A 21,996-nucleotide genomic window follows, 5' to 3' on the forward strand; every position below is an offset into this window, starting at 1 on the left:
GACCTGTTTGTTTCCTCTCCACCTATCCTCTCCTCTATCCCTCTTCTATCCGCCTCCCACTCTCTCCCTATTTATTTCAAAACCCCCTTCCCCTCCCCCTTTTCTGATGAAGGGTCTAGGCCCGAAACGTCAGCCTCTCTGCTCCTATGATGCTGCTTGGCCTGCTGTGTTCATCCAGCCCTGCACCTTCTCATCCCAGGGCTGCTCACAGTTTCTTACAAGGCCATCTTCATTGTCAACATTTATGAGGAAGGTCAATTCTGACAGTGCAACACTGGGATGTTTTGGATCCACAGTGAGGTCAAACAGGGAGGTGTTCTAGCACCAACACTCTATGGCATGTCTTCTGTTTGTCACATTCACATGCCTTCAGGTCACCTCCAGAGGATGTCGAATGACATGCCAGAGCAAATGGAAAGCTTTTCAGTTCTGCTCACTTGAGAACTAAGACAAAGATGCAGCAAACCCTTAGCAGAGAGTTGATGATGCCACATTAGCATTCCACGCTGAGCAACACCAGAAGCAAATGGACAGACTCTCATTCCTGTAAACAGTTCTGTTTGGCCATTAGCATGACAAATGTCATGTCTGATATTTTTCAGATGATCAAAAAATGTCTATAGCAGGTATAAAGCCCCACCAGTTCTTCTTTTATCCCTATATCTTCAGTTTTTGAGTGGAACACACATGTTGTGAGTGGTTGTATCTGAATGTGAAGGCTTGCTCTGTCTTGACCTTTACCTGTTCACTTCTTCAACAGATTGCAATGTTTAAAATCCACCCTGAGATCCCAGAATCGATGCCAGCAGATGCAAAGTCCTTTATGCTTCGTTGCTTTGAGCCTGATCCCTTTAAACGAGCTACGGCAGCAGAACTACTTAAAGATCCTTTCCTCAGAAAGACTAATAGTGGCAAGAAAAATAAAATTGCCTTCAAACCAAGTGGTGAGGCATACGCAAGTAATGAAAGATACTGTCTCCTTTGGAGAAGGGTGTACTGTGTTTATTTGATTAAAGTAGGAGCTTCCATCTAGATGGGCACAAACAAAGCAGTTTTGAGTCCCATACTGCATGTGAGTTTTGTTCCCTGGCTGTGCATGTTGGAAATTTAGGCATTACTTCTGATTTTTTGATCACGATAATTGAGAAAAAATGTGAAGCACATGTTGCCTATAATCAATTCTAGCAGATAAAATTTCTCACTGGCTATGAGAGCTTGTAAAAGTACAAGGAACTAAATACAAAATTATTACCAAAGATTAATGTGCAGGAATTTACATGGTAGACAGCAAACTGGATTAAACATTAGTGAGAAGAGAACAGGGAATAGGATTTAAAAGCAGGTTGTTTAGAATTAGATAGCACTGTCTAATAGGATTCACTTCTGGGACTACAACACCGTACATATCAACAGTTTGAAGAGGACAAGAGGGAATAGTGTTGAAATAGAGAGATGGTACCAAAATAGGATGAAGAATTGTTTCTATGGAAGAGGGCTATTGATAAGATGATAGAACAGGCTTAAAAATAGCAGATGGAATTCAATATCAGGCAGTGTAAGATTAAATAAAATGAGTGTGTTGGTCAAAAATCAGCAGTAATTGTACTCTTAGTCAAAGGGAGGTTATTGCTGTTGGAGAGGAGAGGGATATGTGAGAGCAGTTTCCCAATATATTGGAGGGTAACCTAAGGCTGAGAAGGCTGTTAAAACATAAAGCTAATGGAATTTTAGAGATTATAATACAAAACATATGTAGAATATATATTTATATATTTAAAACATATGTATTTGATGCATTATAATAAGAGTTAAAATGAATCCATATAAGATAAAACATTGATAAGACCTTGGTGAATTCTGCAGTAATTATACCCACACTAATGTAAAGGTTGCTAAAGCTTTAGAGAGGATGAAATACAGATTGGCTTGGATGATGTTACAAAATTTAAGTGGAACAAAATTGATCATTTTCATTGGAGCTATGTTGGCAATGAGCTGACGTGATAGAAGTGTAAAATTGATGAAAAGCTGGGACAAGGTGAATTGAAGCAGACGTTTGTGGTGAGAAGTGAAAGCATTTACTCTCTAATTTTTAAAGGTTGCACTGTCTGCCATTCTGCTTTTCTGTTTTCTGATGTTCTGAACAGCAGGCAGGTACAGCCCCAGTGGTGCCAAATGTGACTGAAATCCTGTCCCATGAACCTTCCAACCACCAGAGGGAGTCTGCTGGAATTACAATCTGGTGATTCTGGCATTTCAAAAACTACTCAGTGGCAAGTCTGTGTTAATGGTGTTGCAGTGTACCATTCAGATGTGGAGAGCCATATGTCTGTACTGAGGTAATTGATCTCACCCAGGATAATGATCTTGAGTTAGCTCAGGGTTCCCCTACTCCAACCATGATTTATGATATCCAGTAGGGTTACATTTTAGTGAATGGTGCGTGAGTTCAAGCACTAGACTTGGTTGCAAAGCTGCTTCTATACATAACATAGTGTGGAGCTGGAGGAACACAGCAGGCCAGGCAGCATCAGAGGAGCAGGAAAGTTGACATTTTGGGTTCAGACCCTTCTTCAGAAATGGGTCCTGACCCAAAATGTCAACTTTTCTGCTCCTCTGATGCTGCCTGACCTGCTGTATACCTCCAGCTCCATACTATGTTACATCTGACTCCAGCATTGGCAATTCTTACGATCTCTGCTTCTGTACATTGCCACTATATTAATGCTGTGCTTTCCAGAGAACCCTCCTCTTACATGAATTCCTCAGTTGCGGAATAGGAAGGGAGGGGAATTGGTTGTTTTCAATCAGGAGGAAATTGAGTAAGAATATTGAAGGTAATGTGAGTAACAGATTTTGCATGCAATGGTGCGAGCAAGTGAGAAACTGAATGATAGTCACTTTCAGCAATCCATACATTAGGACTGGCAATTTGAACTTTTGCCCTTTCTACTACTACACATGTTCATGTGGCACTGTACCAGCACCCACTGGATGAAAGGGTGTGTTTGTCCCTACTGTGTGGATATGTAGTGCATTCGATGGATGTCAAAAGTGAGAAATTATTGAATTCCCTAGCGTTGATACCCACCGTCTCGATGAGCACAGAAAAAAAAATTAAAAGGACAACAACAATGGATAATTTTATGACATTTCCTTCTGGAAGTGAGCATTCACCAGAGTGACACATTCCAGAAATTAGGGAAATTTTGAAAAAAAAAGTGCGAATACCTATGGAGCGTATTTCTAATAGGTGCTTCTGGCATGCAAGCTTGGCTATGAGGGGTTTATTAGTACATGATGCTACATGACAAATTTAGATTTGCAAAGAAATGGTGATAAATCTGAAGCCGTAAAACAATGAGACTTCACTCTCAGCAGAAAGTCTTAATCAGAACACAATACCTAGAATTTAGAACAGAGGCCCCTGCCTGTGATTCTCTGCAATCCTGATTTTCCTTTTTTATGAATTCGTTTTGAGTGCTTCATTACCTGAGCATTCTTAGTGATGGGAACCTCTGCCCTGATTTCCCAACCCACACTTAATCTAACTGAGCTTAAAAGAAAAGTGCCTGAAGAAATTCAAGAGGTTATAGATAAAAGAGTTCACTTCTTTTCTCTCATTTTCTGTCTAGATCGTAGTCTGAGCATCTCGCTTCCTATCACATCCCACAGCGAAAACCTGGGCAGCAATGAAAGTGATCATGGATCATTGTCACCAGACTCTGACGCAAAGCATGATATTTTCTTTGAGAGAAATAGGAAACCAAATGCAGAAAATCTGAACCGTGTTTTAGGGTCTCCTTTACTGAGGTAAAACACAAAATGTTTTCTGTTCTGTTTAATGAATTAATGAATTAGTAGTGCAAAGTCAAATGGCAAGACAGATGAGACCTCCCATTACATTTTTATTCTTGTCAAATTTTCAATAAAAGGAAATGGGAATTTTATTGTAAAATAACGCTGTGTCAATAATCGGTGGATGGCATCAACCTTTTAGTTGTTGCATTCCCAAATAGCTGAGCGACTTTCAGGGAATGCAGAATAGAGAAAGAGATTAACCATGAATCATGATCAGCCAGTTCTTTCATAGCTCCTAGTGCTGGTTTCCAGCTGGCATTAGTAGAAACCCAGGTTCAAGTGGCATTCACACCCTTTGCATTACATCGGGAGAGTCAATGGGGAAGAATTAATAGGTTTCAACTACGGAGGCTCCCATAAAAGCGCACGTGCACGATATTAGGACTCTTGCTTTTCCTGATATATATTAATGATCTGGATCTTGGTATGTTAGGATAATTTCTAAATTTGCAGATGACACAAAACTAGGAAGAATTGTAAACTGTGAGCAGGACAGTGTAGAAATATGAAAAAACATTGACAAATGGATGGATAAGTGGCAGATGAGGTTTAATGATGCACTTTAGTAAGAATAACATTGCAAGACAATACAAAATAAGGTGTAGAGATAACAAGGTGTAGAGCTGGATGAACACAGCAGGCCAAGCAGCATCATAGGAGCAGGAAGGCTGACGTTTCGGGCCTAGACCCTTCATCAGAAATGGGGGAGGGGAAGGGGGTTCTGAAATAAATAGGGAGAGAGGGGGAGGCAGATAGAAGAGGGATAGAGGTGAAGATAGGTGGAGAGGAAACAGACAGGTCAAAGAGGCAGGGATGGAGCCAGTAAAGGTGAGTGTAAGTGGGGAGGTAGGGAGGAGATAGGTCAATCCAGGGAGGACGGACAGGTCAAGGGGGCAGGATGAGGTTAGTAGGTAGGAGATGGGGGTGTGGCTTGAGGTGGGAGGAGGGGATAGGTAGGAGGAAGAACAGGTTAGGGAGGCGGGGACAAGCTGGGCTGGTTTTGGGATGCGGTAGGGGGAGGGTAGATTTTGAAGCTTGTGAAATCCACATTGATTCCATTGGGATGCAGGGTTCCCAAGTGGAATATGAGTTGCTGTTCCTGCAACCTTCGGGTGGCATCGTTGTGGCACTGCAGGAGGCCCAGGATGGACATGTCGTCTGAGGAATGGGAGGGGGAGTTGAAATGGTTCGTGACTGGGAGGTGCAGTTGTTTATTGCGAACCGAGCGTAGGTGTTCTGCAAAGCGGTCCCCAAGCCTCCGCTTGGTTTCGCCAATGTAGAGGAGGCCACAACGGGTACAGCGGATGCAGTATACCACATTGGCAGATGTGCAGGTGAACATCTGCTTGACGTGGAAAGTCGTCTTGGGGCCTGGGATGGGGGTGAGGGAGGAGGTGTGGGGGCAGATGTAGCACTTCCTGCGGTTGCAGGGAAAAGTGCCGGGTGTGGTGGAGCTGGAGGGGAGTGTGGAGTGGACAAGAGAGTCACAGAGAGAGTGGTTCCTCCAGAAAGCAGATAAGGGTGGGGAGGGAAAAATGTCTTTGGTGGTGGGGTCAGATTGCAGATGGCGGAAGTGTCGGAGGATGATGCGTTGGATCTGGAGGTTGGTGGGGTGGTACGTGAGGACGAGAAGGATTCTTTTTTCGTTGTTATTGCGGGGACGGGGTGTGAGGGATGAGTTGCGGGAAATGTGGGAGACACGGTGGAGGGCGTTCTTGACCACCGGGGCGGGGAAGTTGCGGTCCTTGAAAAACGAGGACATCTGAGATGTACGGGAGTGGAATGACTCATCCTGGGAGCAGATGCAGCGGAGGCGAAGGAATTGGGAATAGGGTATGGCATTTTTGCAGGAAGGTGGGTGGGAGGAGGTGTACTCTAGGAGTCGGTGGGCTTGAAATGGATATCGGTTTCTAGGTGGTTGCCCGAGATGGAGACAGACAGGTCCAGGAAGGTGAGCGAGGTTTTAGAGATGGTCCAGGTGAACTTAAGGTTGGGGTGGAAGGTGTTGGTGAAGTGGATGGACTGTTTGAGCTCCTCGTGGGAGCATGAGGCGGCGCTGATACAGGCATCAATGTAACGGAGGAAGAGGTGGGGTTTAGGGGCAGTGTAGGTATGGAAGAGGGATTGTTCCACGTAACCTACAAAGAGGCAGGCATAACTTCAAAATCTCCCCTCCCCCTACCGCATCCCAAAACCAGCCCAGCTCGTCCCCGCCTCCCTAACCTGTTCTTCCTCCCACCTATCCCCTCCTCCCACCTCAAGCCACACCCCCATCTCCTACCTACTAACCTCATCCCGCCCCCTTGACCTGTCCATCCTCCCTGGACTGACCTATCTCCTCCCTACCTCCCCACCTACACTCACCTTTACTGGCTCCATCCCCGCCTCTTTGACCTGTCCGTTTCCTCTCCACCTATCTTCTCCTCTATCCATCTTCTATCTGCCTCCCCCTCTCTCCCTATTTATTTCAGAACCCCCTTCCCCTCCCCTATTTCTGATGAAGGGTCTAGGCCCGAAACGTCAGCCTTCCTGCTCCTATGATGCTGCTTGGCCTGCTGTGTTCATCCAGCTCTACACCTTGTTATCTCAGATTCTCTAGCATCTGCAGTTCCTACTATCTCTGATACAAAATAAAGTGTACAATTCTAAAGGGGGCCCAGGAGCAGAGGGACCTTGGTGTATATGTTCACAGATCATTGAATATGGCAGAACTGGTGGAGAGAGTAGTTAAAAGCATACAGTGTTCTCAGCTTTCTTAAAAGAGGCATAGCGTACAAGACAAGGAAGTCACAATAAACTTGTACAAGACACTTGTTAGACGTCAGCTGGAGGATTGTGTACAGTTGTGAGTACCACATTATAGGAAATGCATTGAGAGAGTGCAGAATTGATTTACAAGAATGATTCCAGGAATGAGAAACTTCAGTTGTGAGGATAGATTGAAGAAGTTTGGACCTTTTTCCTTCAAGATAAGAAGGCCGAGAAGAAATTTAATAGAGGTTTTCCAAATTCTGAGCAGATTGGATTAGAGTTAGATATGAAAATGCTGTTCCTGTTTGTAAAAGAATCAAGGAGAGGTCATAGCTTTAAAGTGCTGTGCAAAAGAAGCAAGGACAATGTGAGGGATAAAGAAGACTTCTGTTCCCGGAAAAGCCCTGCACAGGCCTCGAAGGAGGTCTCTGAGTAGATCAATGGTATCGGCTTCACTTCAGTGCTGGTATCAACTTAATTACTTTACACATGTTCTCAAATCACACCAGTGTTCCTTATACATCGAGCATTAGCTCATCTGCGTCCAATTCTATTGATCGAGAAGTTGTTTTTAGAAGAGCCGCATTTGATAAAATTCATAATTTATCCAACTTCAATTCCGATCTCTTTACTTGCTCCTTAGCATTCCCTTTACAATTCAAAGAAAGACTGCACAGACCTAGAAGCACATTTTATAAAAAATAAACTCAAAGGTGAGTACAGTTGTATGAGGTAGCTAGCGAGTATTGAGATTCCCCTTTCTCTGGAGAGAGAATAGTATTCAGGGAAACAGGGTGAAAAACAGGAGAGCGGGATAAACTTGATGGGTCTTCAAAAGTGTTAGTGTAGATTCGATGGGCAGAATCTTCCCATATGGAAAGTATCAGTGGAATTAGACAAAGCCTGCATGGCTGAAAGGCAAATAATGCTTAACAAATCTACTGGAGTATTTTTCAGGTTATATTTGTAGTAGACTAGATAAGTGAATGTGAGATATTTAGATCTTTAAAAGGCTTTTGATAAGGTCCATTACAAGAGTTTAGTCAGCAAAGTTAATGCGAATAGCATAGGGGATAATATATTGGCATGGATCGAGGAATGATTCACATGAAAAGGAGAATGGGAATAAATGAGTCTTTTCCAAGCAGTAGGCAGTGGCACTAGTGGGGTACTTCAAGGATCAGTGCTTGGTCCCCAGCTTTTCATAATATATAAATGATTTTGATAAGGAAACCAAATGCCACATCTCCAAGTTTGCAGATGAAAAAAAGAATGCCAGTCAGGATTGTAAGTAGTGAGGAGGATGCAGGGAGGCGGATTTAGACAAGTTGAGTAAGTGAGCAAATGCATGGTAGAATATGAAACTATTCACGTCATTGTAAAAAACAGAAAGGAAGAGCACTATTTAAATAGTGATATCTTGGGAAGAGTGAATGTATGTATGGATCTGAGTGTACACCAGTGTACTTGTACACCAGTCAATACAAGTAGATAGGTAGGTGCAGCTAGCAGTTACGAAAGTATATGATATGTTGGCCTTCAGTGTAAGAGGATTTAAATTCAGAAGTAAGTATGTCTTACTGTAGATATACATGGGCCTTAGTGAGACCATTCCTGGGGAGTATTGCTTAAGTCTACATCTTTGCTAATGGCTAATACTAACGGCTTTATCTTTAGAAAGGTTAGAGTTTGTTTTATCTGTTTTCCTACCACTTTAGGAACTCTGCAAATGAAGAAGGAGGAGGAATTGCAGTGGGGAAAGAGGCTATGAATGAGGAGAGGAGAGGGGCTGTGATGGATGGGAGGAGGGGCTGCAAGGTCGGGAAAGAGGTTGAGAAAGAGAGTGAGGGGCTAAAAAGATTGGGAAAGGAAAGGGCCTAAAAATGGGTTGCAGAGCTACAAAGGGATATGAGGGATAGCAGAAGCGGAGAGGATTTACTAAAGGGAGGGATGGTTTGTAAAGGGGGAGTGCACAGTTCCAAACCTATCAACGATAAAATGTACAGCTAATTGGGAACCAGGAAAACTTGAAGTGAATTTCTTGCCAATGAATGTAGAGTCTCTGACATAAGACTGTAAAAATCCAGGAGCTCTTACATGGTTGGGGGTAAAAAATATAAAGGAATTCATTTAGTGAGCACTGTCAATTGGATAATTGAATTTAATTTAATCATAAAGACGTGCATTTCTGTATTAGCATCTCTTGAGGCATTTCTCATACTTATATTAATACAGTCATTACACCTCAAGTAAAGACAATTATGTAAGCATTTAGCTGTGACCCAACCAATCTCTGGACATTATTTTTAGAGTAATCACCTATGTATACAGAAGTGTGTGTCACTTATTTTATTAAAAGAACTTTTATTTTATTAAAAGCACTTCTGTTGCTAACTTGGCCTTTAAATATTGTATAACGCAGTAAAATAATAACTTCTGTGTTTGTTGTGGCTTTAATAGGAGTTTTAAAGGAATCGTGATGATTATTGAGGATTTTGATGAATTCTTCTCATTCTGGTTTTGATTCCAAATGTCCCACGTGCCAACACAAATACAGAAGTTATTATTACCATGTGACTGCATTACCTAATGAAGGAGTTCGTGAAACAGAAAGGGAGTCCGTCAAAATTATCAAAATATTTCCACTCCTGATGTTAACATTGCTGTTTAAATATAAGTAGTTGTTTAGTTGAGGTGGACTTATCTTTGGCATGATCTCCATTTGTGAATGGATACCTTAATGCCAGATGAGTCATCAATCACGTGCAAAATGCAGAAGTAAGAGATGACAATATTATGGAATTGTACTGTATTGATAATTCTTCAGAATTTTTCCTCTAAATCCTGCCTCTAATTGTTCAATAACACAGTATCCCTGATGTACCTTCATCTACGAAAGATCGAAGCAGTCCAGTTTCTTCTGATGAGATAGACACAGGCCTTTTTCTGTTAAAGAAAGACAGCGAACGCAGATCCATTCTTCATAAAATCTTGATTGTGGATGAGAATCAGGTTGTTTCCAATCTGTTGGAGAGTCTGACACAGGTAAGCCGGCTTTTCCACACTGGATAAGTTATTTTACATGTGGTGCAAAATGGATATCTTTCCCTAGTATGGTTACATGAAATACTTTTACTTGGTTCACCGAGAATCAAGAAATTATTGCTATATAAATAATCCCAGCTGCTCTTAATGTTAACCTGTTGAATAGTTAGAATTTATTTTCTAATAAAAATTATGCTGTCCACCTTGAGTTGTGTCAGTGCTGAAGAGTGGAGCATTTTCCCATTTAGGCTGCCTGCAATCAGAAATGGAATGATTAATTCACAGTCAGTACCCTGACCTCCTCCCAGTTTTCCAGATGCACTTAATGACTGGATGTTTTATTTTGTAGGGTCGTGAAGAAGTTAAGCTGTCAGTTGACCACATTAAGCAGATTATTGGTATTTTACGGGATTTTGTTCGCTCCCCAGAGCGAAGAGTAATGGCCAATACCATCTCCAAAATCAAACTGGACTTGGATTTTGATGGTATCTCTATAAACCAGTTTCAGTTGGTTCTGTTTGGTTTCCAGGATGCGGTAAGTCTTCAGGCAATGGAATAACGTATCTAGTAATATTCGTACTGTTCTATGCGGGCTCAATTTTTGACATCTACTGACATAAAGGAAACATCTGACCTCATGCTCATTGTCTGGTGTGAAAGAGGCTTGACTGAAAGTTTAATTGAATAATTAGTGCTGAGTGTGGAGAATCTTGCATCAACTGCGAGATGATTAATTGAAATCGGACAACACTTGTGTATTTGAATTGTAAGGTCTCCTTACTTGAGAAAAGATGTATTAGCACTGGAGGCAGTGCAGAGGAGGTTCACTAGTTTGATTCCAAAGTTGACGTGTGGCTTATGAGGACAGATTGAGTCGACTGGGACTGTACTCATTGGAATTTAGAAGAATGAGGGGGGAATCTTATAGAAACATATAAAATTTTCACGGAATAGGTAAGCTAGAAGCAGGAATGCTGTTTCCACTGGCGGGTGAAACTAGAACTAGGGGGCATAGCCTCAAAATAAGGGGGAGCAGATTTAGGATTGAGTTGAGAAGGAACTTCTTCACGCAAAAGGTTGTAAATCAGTGGAATTCCCTGCCTCATTGAAGCAGTTGAAGGTACCTCATCAAATGTGTCAATTTTTTTTTTTCCCTGGTTACGTAAGGACATGAGAAATAGGAGTAGAAGTAAGCCTACTCCTGCTCCTATTTCTTATGTTTTTATGTAACCAGGGAAAGGATTTTGATGCATTCAAATCCATCCTAATGACTTCAGTTCATGGTGGTAATAAGTGCATGATTTCCACTGTTTCTCACTGAACTGGTCAAGCAATGAAATAAATGGTGGCTGTGAAGCTCCTAAAGGCACAGTGATAGAGACACATTGGAGATAGTTGGTCAAAGAGAAGAAAACAAACCTAGAGCAGCTGAAGCAACCTTTCTGCCAATAAAGAAAGCAAGGGAGACAAAGTCTCGATGGTCAAACTTGCAAACAAGAACTCTTTTTAAAAAAAACACAAGTACTCTGAATTTAAAAAAAATAAAAGGCAAGAGTTCATGATGATTAAAGCCACAGAGATAAAATAGACAAAGAAAATAACTTGGTGGCAAGAAACTCTTTGTACATTAAAATTAACTCAATTTTTGTTTACTCCAAGCTGGTGGCAGAGTAGGACTCCTCAGCTGGAGCTCATCCTGTCCGTGCATTTCTTTTCCCTTTTTCTCCCCCTCTTTTCGTGTGTTTTTTTCTTCTTTCTTCTCTCCTTCATGTCCTTGAGCCTGGAGTGAAGTTGTCATCACTTCTCCCGGCCTCAGAGTGTCCTCCCAGCCTCAAGAGCCTTGAGATGAAGCTGGCGCGGTCTGGAGGTGATTCCCGGTGTGGGCTAAAGGCTAGGTACAGGCATAAGATAGGGTTGAAGGGACTATTATTCTGAACTCTTTATTACTTTATTTTTCTATTTTTTTTCCTAAGACTTTGTACTTAAGAATCTGGACCTATGTACCTTTGCACCTAAGATGGTGCCGTAAGTGGTGATTTGTAAATTTTTCACTGTATTCAAATGAGTACACTTGATAATAAAACTAATTATAATTTTAATTCTAATGTATTTTGAGCCAGTGAAGTGTGAGGTCAAACCATAACAATTTGAAGAGGAAGGAATTGAGAAGAGTAAGAGGTGACTTGATAGAAATATCCAAAATCCTGAAGGGTCTTAGCAAGCTAGATGTCATAGAGTCATAAGGAAACAGACCCTTCGGCCCACCATGTCTATGCCAACCAACAAACACCAAACTATACTAATCCCATTTATCTGCATTTGGCTCATAGCCTACATTTTAAATGCTCATCCAGATGCTCCTTGAATATTGTGAGAGCACCTTCCTCCACCACTGTCTCAGACAGTTCTATGTTTCTACCACCTCTGGGCAGAAAAAGAAACATTTCTCAGCCACTTGCTCCTCACCTTAACCTTATGCCCTCTGGTCTTAGACATAATTGCCATGGGGAAGAGATTCTCATGATCTACTGTATCAATACCTCTTATAATTTTGTATATCTCAATCAGGTCCCCCCTCGGCCTCCTCTACTCCAGGAAAAACAAACCCAGCCTTTCCAGTCTCTGCTTATTACTGAGACTTTTAATCCCAGGCAACATCCTGGTGAATCTCCTCTGCACCCTCTCCAGTGCAAATCATGTCCTTCCAATAGCATGGCACACATTATTTCCATCTGTAGCCTAACCAATGTTTTATAAAGTTATAATGTCCATCGCCAAGAGTGGCTCAGTAGCAGCACTACTGACTGAGCTGGTCTGGAGAGGATATTTCCACTTATGGGAGAATCCAGAACTGGGGGCTTACTGCTTTTAGCAGAAAAAAAATCAGAAATCACCCACTTAAAACAGTGATTAGATGGATTTGTTTTTTTCTTGAGGGCCATGAGCCTTTGGAACTCCCTTTCTGAAAAGGTGATGGAGGCAAAGTTCTTGAATACTTTTAGGCCAGAGATAGGTAGAAATCTTGTAAGTGTGCAGTTGAAATGTTATCTAGGTAGACAGGAATTGAATTTGAGGTTATAATCTGATCAACTCTAATCTCATTGAATGGCAGAGCAACCTTGAGGGGCTGAATGGCCAACTCCTGCTTCTGATTCAAATGTTTGAAGGAGTTATGCGTGTTTTCCTTGCAGAAATAGCAATTTCTGGATAAGGAGATGTTGTTCCAACTGTGGCTTAGGTTGTTACTGAAAACGTAACAGTGCTAATTGGGGGAGCTGCCCAAGTTAGCAAAAGTGATAAGGAAAGAGATAACAGTGGAGAAGATTGAACAGGCAGTGAGGAAGATGAAGAAAGGAAAAACGTCAAGCATATGGAGAAATGCAGCTGAAATGCTTGTCAGAGGCTGCAGAGATGGAAGCTAGAGGCAGATCAGTACAAGCTGTGGAAAAGTGTGTTAAAAGAAAAAGCGAACTTCAAGAAGAAAACAAGCAGCAAAACCTTAAGGTGCAGAAAGGAAGAAATCGAGTTGATTGGCGGAAATGGAAGGATGTGCAGAAGAACTGATAAAGGTGTAATGGTCTGAATAATGTATAGAAATAAAAACAATTTAAAAAGAACTGCAAATAAAACAATATATAGCACTGAAATTATACGGTAAGTCAATCAGTATTTATTTCAAAAAAACTTAACTTTTCGGCTATAACCACTTGCCTGTATTGTCAAAGAGTTCCACTTAAAATGTTAAGCTGTCCTTTGTATACATACCATTTTCAGGAAGCAGGAGCAGCTAGATTAAGCTCTAGTAAAGTGACTGACTTTAAAAGAGGATGTGGTGCTCTTTTCAATTCTTTCCACTAAGTTTTCAGTATGCAATAAGAATATCTTAAGGAGCCGAAGCAGATTTATAAGGGACCAGTCTAATTCCATTATTATAATTCTACTTTTTTAGATGGGGGAGGGTATATTCCCAAGCCTTTGAAGAAATGAAATGCAATGAATGCATTTGGTATATTTAGACTTTAGAAATATATTTGATAAAGAGATGTGAGAATTTGTAAAGAGGAAAGGATTAATTAAAATACATTAAGGTAGATAAATCTCTGGGATATGATGAAGTGTATCCCAGGACTTTGTGAGAGGATAGGGAGGAAATTGCAGGGCCCCTAATGGAAATATTTGTATCATTGATAGCCACGGGTAAAGTGCCCGAAGATTGGAGAGTGGCTAATGTTGTGCTATTATTTAAGAAAGGCTACAATAAAGTACCTGGGAACTACAGACAGGTCAGCCTAACAATAATAGTGGGTAAGCTGCTAGAAGGAATTCTGACAGATCGGATTATATAGGTATTTGGAGAGGCAGGACTCATTTGGGACAATCAGCATGGCTTTGTGCGTGGGAAATCGTGTCTCACAAATTTGATTGGGTTTTTTGAAGGGGTGACCAAGAAAGTAGATGAGGGCAGTGTGGTAAGTCAGTGTCTAAGTGGATTTTAGCAGGGCCTTTGACAAGATACTGCATGGTGGGTGTTTAGGTTAAATCTCACAGGATCCAGGGAGAGCTAGCCAATTAGATACAAAATAGGTTTGCTGGTAGAAGACAGAGGGTGACAGCAGAGGGTTGTTTTTCAAATTGGAGGCCCGTGACCAGTAGAGTACCACAGGGATTGGTGCTGAATCCACTGTTACTCATCATTTATGTAAATGATTTGGATGAGAATTTAGGAGGTATGGTTAGTAAGTTTATGGATGATACCAAGATTGGTGGTATAGTGGACAGTGAAGAAGGTTATCTGGGAATGCAGCGAGATCTTGATCAACTGTGCCAGTGGGCTGAGGAATGGCAGATGGAGTTTAATTTAGATAGATGCAAGGTGTTGCATTTCAGTAAAGCAAACCAGGATGGGGTTTACACAGTCAATGGTAGGGTCCTGTGGATTATTAAAGAACATCTAGGGGTACAGGTTCACAGCCTCTTGAAAATAGTGGACAGGTGGTGAAGAAGGCTTTCGGCATGTTAGCTTTCATTGGTCAGAGCATTGAATATAGGTGTTGGGGTGTCTTGTTGTTGCTGTACAGAATGTTGCTGAGGCCACATTTGGAGTACTACATGCAGTTCTAGTCACCACTCTACAGAAAGGATATTATTAAACTAGAAAGAGTGCAGAAAATATTTACTAGGATGCTACTTGGACTGAAAGGTTTGTGTTATAGGGAGAAGTTGGATAGGCTGGGACTTTTTTTCCCTGAGGGGTGACCTTACAGAGCTATATAAAATCATAAGAGGCATAGATAAGGTAGCTAGTGGCCACCTTTTCTCCATGGTAGAGGAGTTTAAAACTAGAGGGCATAGGTTTAAGGTGAGAGGGGAGAGATACAAAAGGATTCAGAGGGACTATTTTTTCACACAGTGGGTGGTGACTATCTGGAATGGGCTGCCAGAGGTAGTGGTGGAAGCGAGTACAATTTTGTCACTTAAGAAACATTTAGACAGGTACATGGATGGGATAGGCATGGAGGGATATGAAGCAAATGCAGACAAATGGGACTAGTTTAAATTGTGAAACATGGGCAGCATGGGTAAGTTGGGCTGAAGGGCCAGTTTTCATGCTGTAGGGCCAGTTTTCATGCTGTAGACCACTATGATTCTAATTGTACATTTTTCAAGCATATGAGTTGAAATAAGTGGTACTGTCCAGACATCCGTGTCTAGAGTTGCTGCAGTTTGAATGAGTGGAAGTGGCCTTGGCTAACTGAGCAAATAGGGAACCAACTGAGAGCTGGGAAATACCAACATGCCAGGTTTGAAGTGCCAGCTGCAATTCACAGAGACAATGGGGAGCTCAATCTGGAGACAAAGAATGGGTGACAGAAATTTCTGGGGGCAAAATGACATTTTTGCGGGGAAGGGAGCAACATGACTCCCCTAGTGCCCCATACCCAATCCCAATTCTCTACAATGAGAAGAATTGATAATAGGAAGCTGCTTAGGCCCCAGTTACGAGTATGTAGTGTTCAGATTATATTGAAATCTACGATATAGTTCAATATCTGGGATTAAAGCAAAATTGCGATGATATGGTTATAGCTAGTAACTCATCTGTTGCAGTAGAAAAGGTTGAGGGCAAATCTAACAGAAAGTCTCAAAGTTTTGAAAGAGCTGGAGAGGAAAAACAGTCCAAGATTACATCCACTTGACATTAAGTTAGAATCTAGGTGGCATCAACTTAAAAGATTATAAAGAAATGTATTCACACAAAGGATCGATAGGATTTTGAATGTATTAATGCGAAGGAAAACCAAGGAGTGAATTTTGACAAGACTGTCTTGGACGTGGAGCTAATAGTGACACGGGTAAAATAGAATAAGAGCCTCCTTCTGTGCACAAATTTCATGATGTTTAACAAACCTGCCTGTTTCTTCATACCATTTCATAGTTTCCATCTTAATGTGTTTAACTGAGTCATGCTTTAATGTCTATTTAGCTTTAATAAGCACTTCCTATAATTTCAGTTCATTGTATAAATACATTTCTACTAAATCTGATTCTTTTGAGTTGATACCCTTTGTCACTAATATATTGACAAGTGGATAAATGAATTCTTGTTCAGAGGTCGATGAATTTATTCGATAGTTTATTTTAGTTCGGCTTCTATGAAATAGGATAAAGCGTGCTGCATAAGATAAAACTATTCTTCGTTATTTTGGCATGCTTCAGGTTAATAAGGTTTTGAGACAACATCACATCAAGCCTCACTGGATGTTTGCAATGGATAACATTATCCGTCGTGCAGTACAGGCAGCAGTTACCATTCTCATTCCAGGTACTCAATTCCTCACCTCTGGAATATATCTCATCATTACTTTTTAAGACTCACATTTTATTTTGTGACATTTTGGCTCCTGGAAGAAAATGTTAGGAAAACAAATTTGGTCCCGTTGCAGCAAAATCCCATTCATTATCAAAAGTCAAGTTTTGTAAGACAGTTACTTGGGCCCTTACTCTTAGAATAATAACAATCATGGATGCTGTTGCTTCCATTTGCCTATGGCTGTACCTTTACTAAATGCTTTTTGGATCTAACACAATAATTCCCATTACTTCGTGTTGCTTGGAAATGGAACTCATCCCAGATAATCAATCCTTCAATGACTTCTCCATGCACGTTTTCCAGTGATCGAACAGGTCACTCCTTACCGACTCTAGTGCCAATCTATTTCAGCTTCATCTTTTAAATTCTTGGCTGCAATTCATTATTGCGACGTCGCATTTTGGTTGCTGTGACCATAGTTGGTCAAACTCGATTTCAGCTTTTTTGTTTTGTTCATCGCAAGGCAAACTTTACTGACTGTAACTTCCTCTGTCTTTATCTCCACACTGATTTGATCAGTCCAGTCCATTGCAAATTTGATTGATTGGAAGTTCTCAAAAGTTCTTTGGTCCAATGTCTTCTCTAATCTTTCCATTTGCTCTTTCCTTGCATGGCTATGCCACAAGCAGTTTTTACACATTTATAAAGCACATTATAAATCATATCACAATCCAAACATTATGCTGTTTAGATCAGCATTCCACAAATATACCACATAACTTACAAAGTATTAGAACCCCAATAATGGTAAAATTGAAATCTGCACCCTACAGTGAAAGAATAGATTATTATGTTATTTGAATCTTGAGACCCGTTATCCATGAAACTGCATTTCTTCGACATAATTGTGCTGGGACAGTAACATCAATGGAAGCCCATGTGAAATTACCACCTTGTCAATAGAATACCAATCAGTAGGGTTGTTGTGAGTGCAGTGGTAGTGTCCTGACCTCTGGAGGCCTGAGCTCACATCTCATAACAAGCCTAAATAAGTTCATTAGAAAATAAATAGAATTCCAATCAGAAGTAACATAATTTTGGATGTTTGAGTTGAACATAGTTTCTCATTTTGTCTAGGCTCCAAAGTCAGAATGAGAATCATACAGTTTGATTGTTTGTCATGCATCTAGTCTAACCTTTTATCAGCATGTCCATTGGCAATGAAAATACAAATAGGTTTTTGAAAACAGCCAGTAATGTATGACTATGACCGTTTGTACCAAAGTGAATATGGTAGACCTAAACATTGCAGTCTTGAAAAATGGTTGCAGTCGCTTGGAGTAATGCTGAGATAGAACCCACTGATGTCTTCTCTTGCTGACTTTACCAGTGTCTACAACAAATTTTCATGAGGCCAACTGATGCTGTGTTCATAATGGTTGCATATTCAGGGCCCCTTGGCTGTTCATGACCAGGATGTCCAGTGACTTGCCACAGTCAGTGCGACTTATGTAAATTCTCCCCCTAGCCCCGATCCAGCTCCCCCTCAGGCCCTGTATAAGCATGCCAATGCAACAATACAAAAGGCAACCTTTATTCCTAGGGTGTAATCAGCACCTGGATGTTACCTGGTGGGCTGACCTATGTATTCAGAAGTAGGTAAGCTAACCTGTCTTGGTGTGCAGACCTCTGGTGATATGGTGGGGTTTTTTTCCGAGTTGGCAACCTTCTTGTATTGGAAATCCCCACATTATCTGTACCCACTTGGCGACATTGGTCTTACAAGCCAAAATTGAGGGACAGTAAAATTCAAAGACACCTTCAAGCCCGCTCCACAATATAATAGCCTGACCCAATATTGTGTATCTTCTCCTTCCCTCCCCACTCAACACCTAAAACATCCTCCAAATCTTAAATTAGAAAAAGAACATTTTGCACAAAATCATGAAGAACATTAAATAAATAGTGGTTTCCATTAAAATTACAGCCTTAGTTAATGAAAGACCTCACCTTCTAGGTTTTTGTTTCGTTTTGTTAACGTTTAGGCACTAATATTTCAACGGCTATTTGATTGCTTAGAGTTGCGCTCTCATTTTGGCACTGCCTCTGAGGGAGAAGGGCTGGACAAAGATACAGATGAGGTGGAAGATCCCATGTACCAACAGGAAGAGGAAGGTAAAAACAAGGACCCTCCTGTTACTCCAAGAGCGAACACTTTTAGTTCAGTCACATTGCAAGACTTCCAGCACCTACAAAATCCTCTGAGTGTGCAGCTGGGAAAACTGAGACTGGAGACAAACAGGTATTGAGCCTTTAAATGAAAGTGAAGTGCTGCATATAACTGGAAATCTGAAATAAAATGAACAACTGCTGGAGAAACTCAGTTAGCAATTCCAGTCAAAGTGATTCTCCATTGGCACAGTTCTGATGAAATGTCACATTTGACTTGAACTGTTAATTCTGTTTCTCTCTCCGCAGACCTCCTGAGTTTCCCCAGCACTCATAGAATCCCTACAGTGTGGAGACAGGCCCTTTGGCCTAACAAATGCACACCAAACCTCACAGCATCCCACCCAGACCCACCTAATCTACACATCCCTGGACACTATGGGCAATTTAGCATGGCCAATCCACCTAACCTGCGCATCTTTGGACTGTGGGAGGAAACTGGAGCACCCAGAGGAAACCCACGCAGACACGGGGAGAATGTGCAAATTCCACACAGACAGTCGCCCGAGGCTGGAATTGAACCCAGGTCCCTGGCGCTGTGAGGCAGCAGTGCTAATCACTGAGCCACCGTGCCGCCCTTTGTTTTAATTTCAGGTATTGAGCCTTTGTCTATCTGGAGTCTTGAGGTAGAAACTCATTCCTAGGTGCCATCATCTACAACTTTAGTGTCTTACAAAACCAAAGCAAAGGAGGTTGTGAGTTCAAATTTCACCTGACACTTTAGTGCAATACTGAGGGAGTGCTGTGCTGTCTTCCAGAGACGCTGTCTCTTAGATGGACAGTAAAGATCCCAGGGCACTTTTTTGAAGAAGAACAGTGGAGATCCCCAGATCTCTTGCAACTATGTATTGCTCAACTAATATCTAAAGTTAATGATCTGCTAATGTATTTCACTTTAGCTTCTGGGATCTTGTGCGGATATTCTGTTACATTTCAAAATTACAAAGGCGACTCATTTAAAAAATAACTTTATTGACTTTAGAGCACTTTGTGGGTATCTGGAGATTGTGAAAGACACCTGAATATAATTTAGATATACAGTCAATCCTTAGAGAGTTGAAGTTACAAGCAACTGAATGCTCATCCTCTTTTACCAATCTTCAAAAATTTGTAAGAATCTCCCCCATCATTATGCCTACAAGATCTAATTACAAACAAAGGGACTATAGCATTAATTCAAAGCTGTTTCCAAATTTCAAGATTGTAGATTGTTTATCCTATTGGTTATCATGTAATCTGAACACACTTGAATACTGTGTGTTAACTCACTCTCTGGTAATATTCTTTTTTTTTCAACCATAGATAAGGAAAATGGTTGAAAGCTATGTTGTACATAATTGATAATGAAGCTGTCTCTGTCTAGCTTCGCTATGTGACACTAGTGACCATATTTAAAATGTACCTCATGGACTGTGAAAGGCCTTTGGAACACCTTGGGATCATGAAATGCACTATATAAACCTAACTTTATGTTGCTCGTTGGAGTTGTGAGATGATCTCATTGTGACCCTGTAGGCTTTTGGAAGACTTGGTCCAGAAGGAAAAAGAGTATCAGAAGCTTCTTCAACAAACAATTGAACAGATGCAGCAGGATGTGTATCTTCTCCAGTTAAAATCCAAACCAACAGGTAATGAAATAAATTGAAAATGAAGATGGTAGATGGGTGCCACTCATGGATCTGCCCACTGCAGATTATCTTCCTCCTCTAGATCTTTTAGATCGTACTGAAGGGAATGTGCACCCCAAACACACTAGAATTTATGGTTTAACCACTCCTGTTAGCCAAAACACATCTATGTATGTTTAAATTCATGCAAAACTGGCTGCAACTTTTTTTTTCAAAATGTTTAGTCATTTATTTTGTCCATCTCAGGTGATTCTTCTTTTAGCTCACTATTAAAATAGAATAGTGCTGACTGCATTATCTTCTCCATTCATAGATATCTCAGTTGCTTCAGTGCAAAACCCTCCTGAACATAACAGAGTGGATCAAGAGCTCACAGAATGGCTGCAAGAACAAGGAGCAGATCTAGATACAATAAACAGGGTAATGGCTAGTATCTCTGATGCAAAATTGATTAAAAATTCAAAACTGCTTCTTGTCAATGGATGGTTGTTTAACACAATGACTTATTACTGTTTTTTGCTGTGGATTCTTGGATTTGGGCAGAGAAGAATTTTTTAATGGCATTAATAATTTGTCGTCTTCTTGTTTTTCATTTATTTCCATTAATCTTTCCTTATTTCTTCTCCAGTCTTCATTCATATTCTCTCTTCCCCTTCCTTCTCTTGGATTTCTCTTTGTTTATCTTACCCTTCTCTCTCTCCCTCTTTATTCCTCCTGCCTTTTTCACAGAAAGAAAATATATATTCCTCCTCTCCCTGTTGTGTGTCTCTAACAGCTGATCTTCTATCTCAGTGCCATTTTCCTGCATGATCCAATATATCTTAATGTCTCTCATATCTAGAAATCTATTGATACATACTTGATGAATAAGCCTCTGCTGGCCTGTGGGATAGAGAATTTGAAAGATTCACCATAGGCTTAATAAGGAAATTCCTCCTCTTCCCAGTTCTAAATGTCTTAAAGCCTCTTATTCTGACACTGCCCTGTGGTTCGGCACTCCAACCACCAGCCACTGCACCCCTCCCCCAACCAGGGAAGACGTCCTTCCTGTATTTACCTTGCCGATTTCTGTGAGAATTTTCAATGTCTCACTGAGGTCACATCCTTCTAAAGGCCACAGAATATAGGCCTCGTCTCCCCAGTCACCCCTCATGAGACAATCCTGCCATCCCAGGATTTAGTTTGGTGGGTCTTCATTGCAAACCCTCTTTAACAAGCATATACTTCCTTAGAGAGTGTTGTGGTGCAGTGATAGTGTCTCTACCTCAGGGCCAAGAGGTCTGGGTTCCGGATCCACTTGCCCCAGAGGTGTAGCATAACATGTCTAAACAGGTTGACTGAAATAACTTTCCTTCCTTGGGTAAATGAACACAATACCCAAATTGCAGTTTTGCGAAGGCTCAGTATAGTTGCAGCATGACTTCTTTATTCAATTCATTTTGCAATAAAGGCCACATGCCATTCACCATCCTAATTTCTTGCTGTGCTTGCATGTTAGCCTTCAGTGACTCATGAACTTTGACATTTTAAATTTGGTTCATTTGTTGTCATGTGTATTATGTTACAAAATGCAGTGAAAAGTGTTGTGTAGTGTCACCACTTACCAGCGCCATCTAAAAACACAGAAAAATAAACCAAAACATAGAGGATAAAGGCAGAAAAATAAAGAAA

The 21,996-nt window shown here is 41.0% G+C and overlaps 1 protein-coding gene across 1 annotated transcript in view; it reads left to right on the plus strand.

Moving 5' to 3' along the window:
- Positions 1–21,996, plus strand: part of map3k15 (mitogen-activated protein kinase kinase kinase 15) — a 127,550-nt gene that overhangs the window by 97,324 nt on the left and 8,230 nt on the right. Inside the window, exons 19-26 of the mRNA XM_048602720.1 lie at positions 761–944; positions 3,636–3,813; positions 9,483–9,657; positions 10,007–10,192; positions 16,375–16,480; positions 18,548–18,770; positions 20,213–20,325; positions 20,639–20,745. Coding sequence (XP_048458677.1) covers positions 761–944; positions 3,636–3,813; positions 9,483–9,657; positions 10,007–10,192; positions 16,375–16,480; positions 18,548–18,770; positions 20,213–20,325; positions 20,639–20,745 — 1,272 coding nt within the window. The remainder of the gene's footprint in view (positions 1–760; positions 945–3,635; positions 3,814–9,482; positions 9,658–10,006; positions 10,193–16,374; positions 16,481–18,547; positions 18,771–20,212; positions 20,326–20,638; positions 20,746–21,996) is intronic.

This window comes from Rhincodon typus, chromosome 11 (assembly GCF_021869965.1).
Source record: "Rhincodon typus isolate 14 chromosome 11, sRhiTyp1.1, whole genome shotgun sequence".
NCBI lineage: Eukaryota > Metazoa > Chordata > Chondrichthyes > Orectolobiformes > Rhincodontidae > Rhincodon > Rhincodon typus.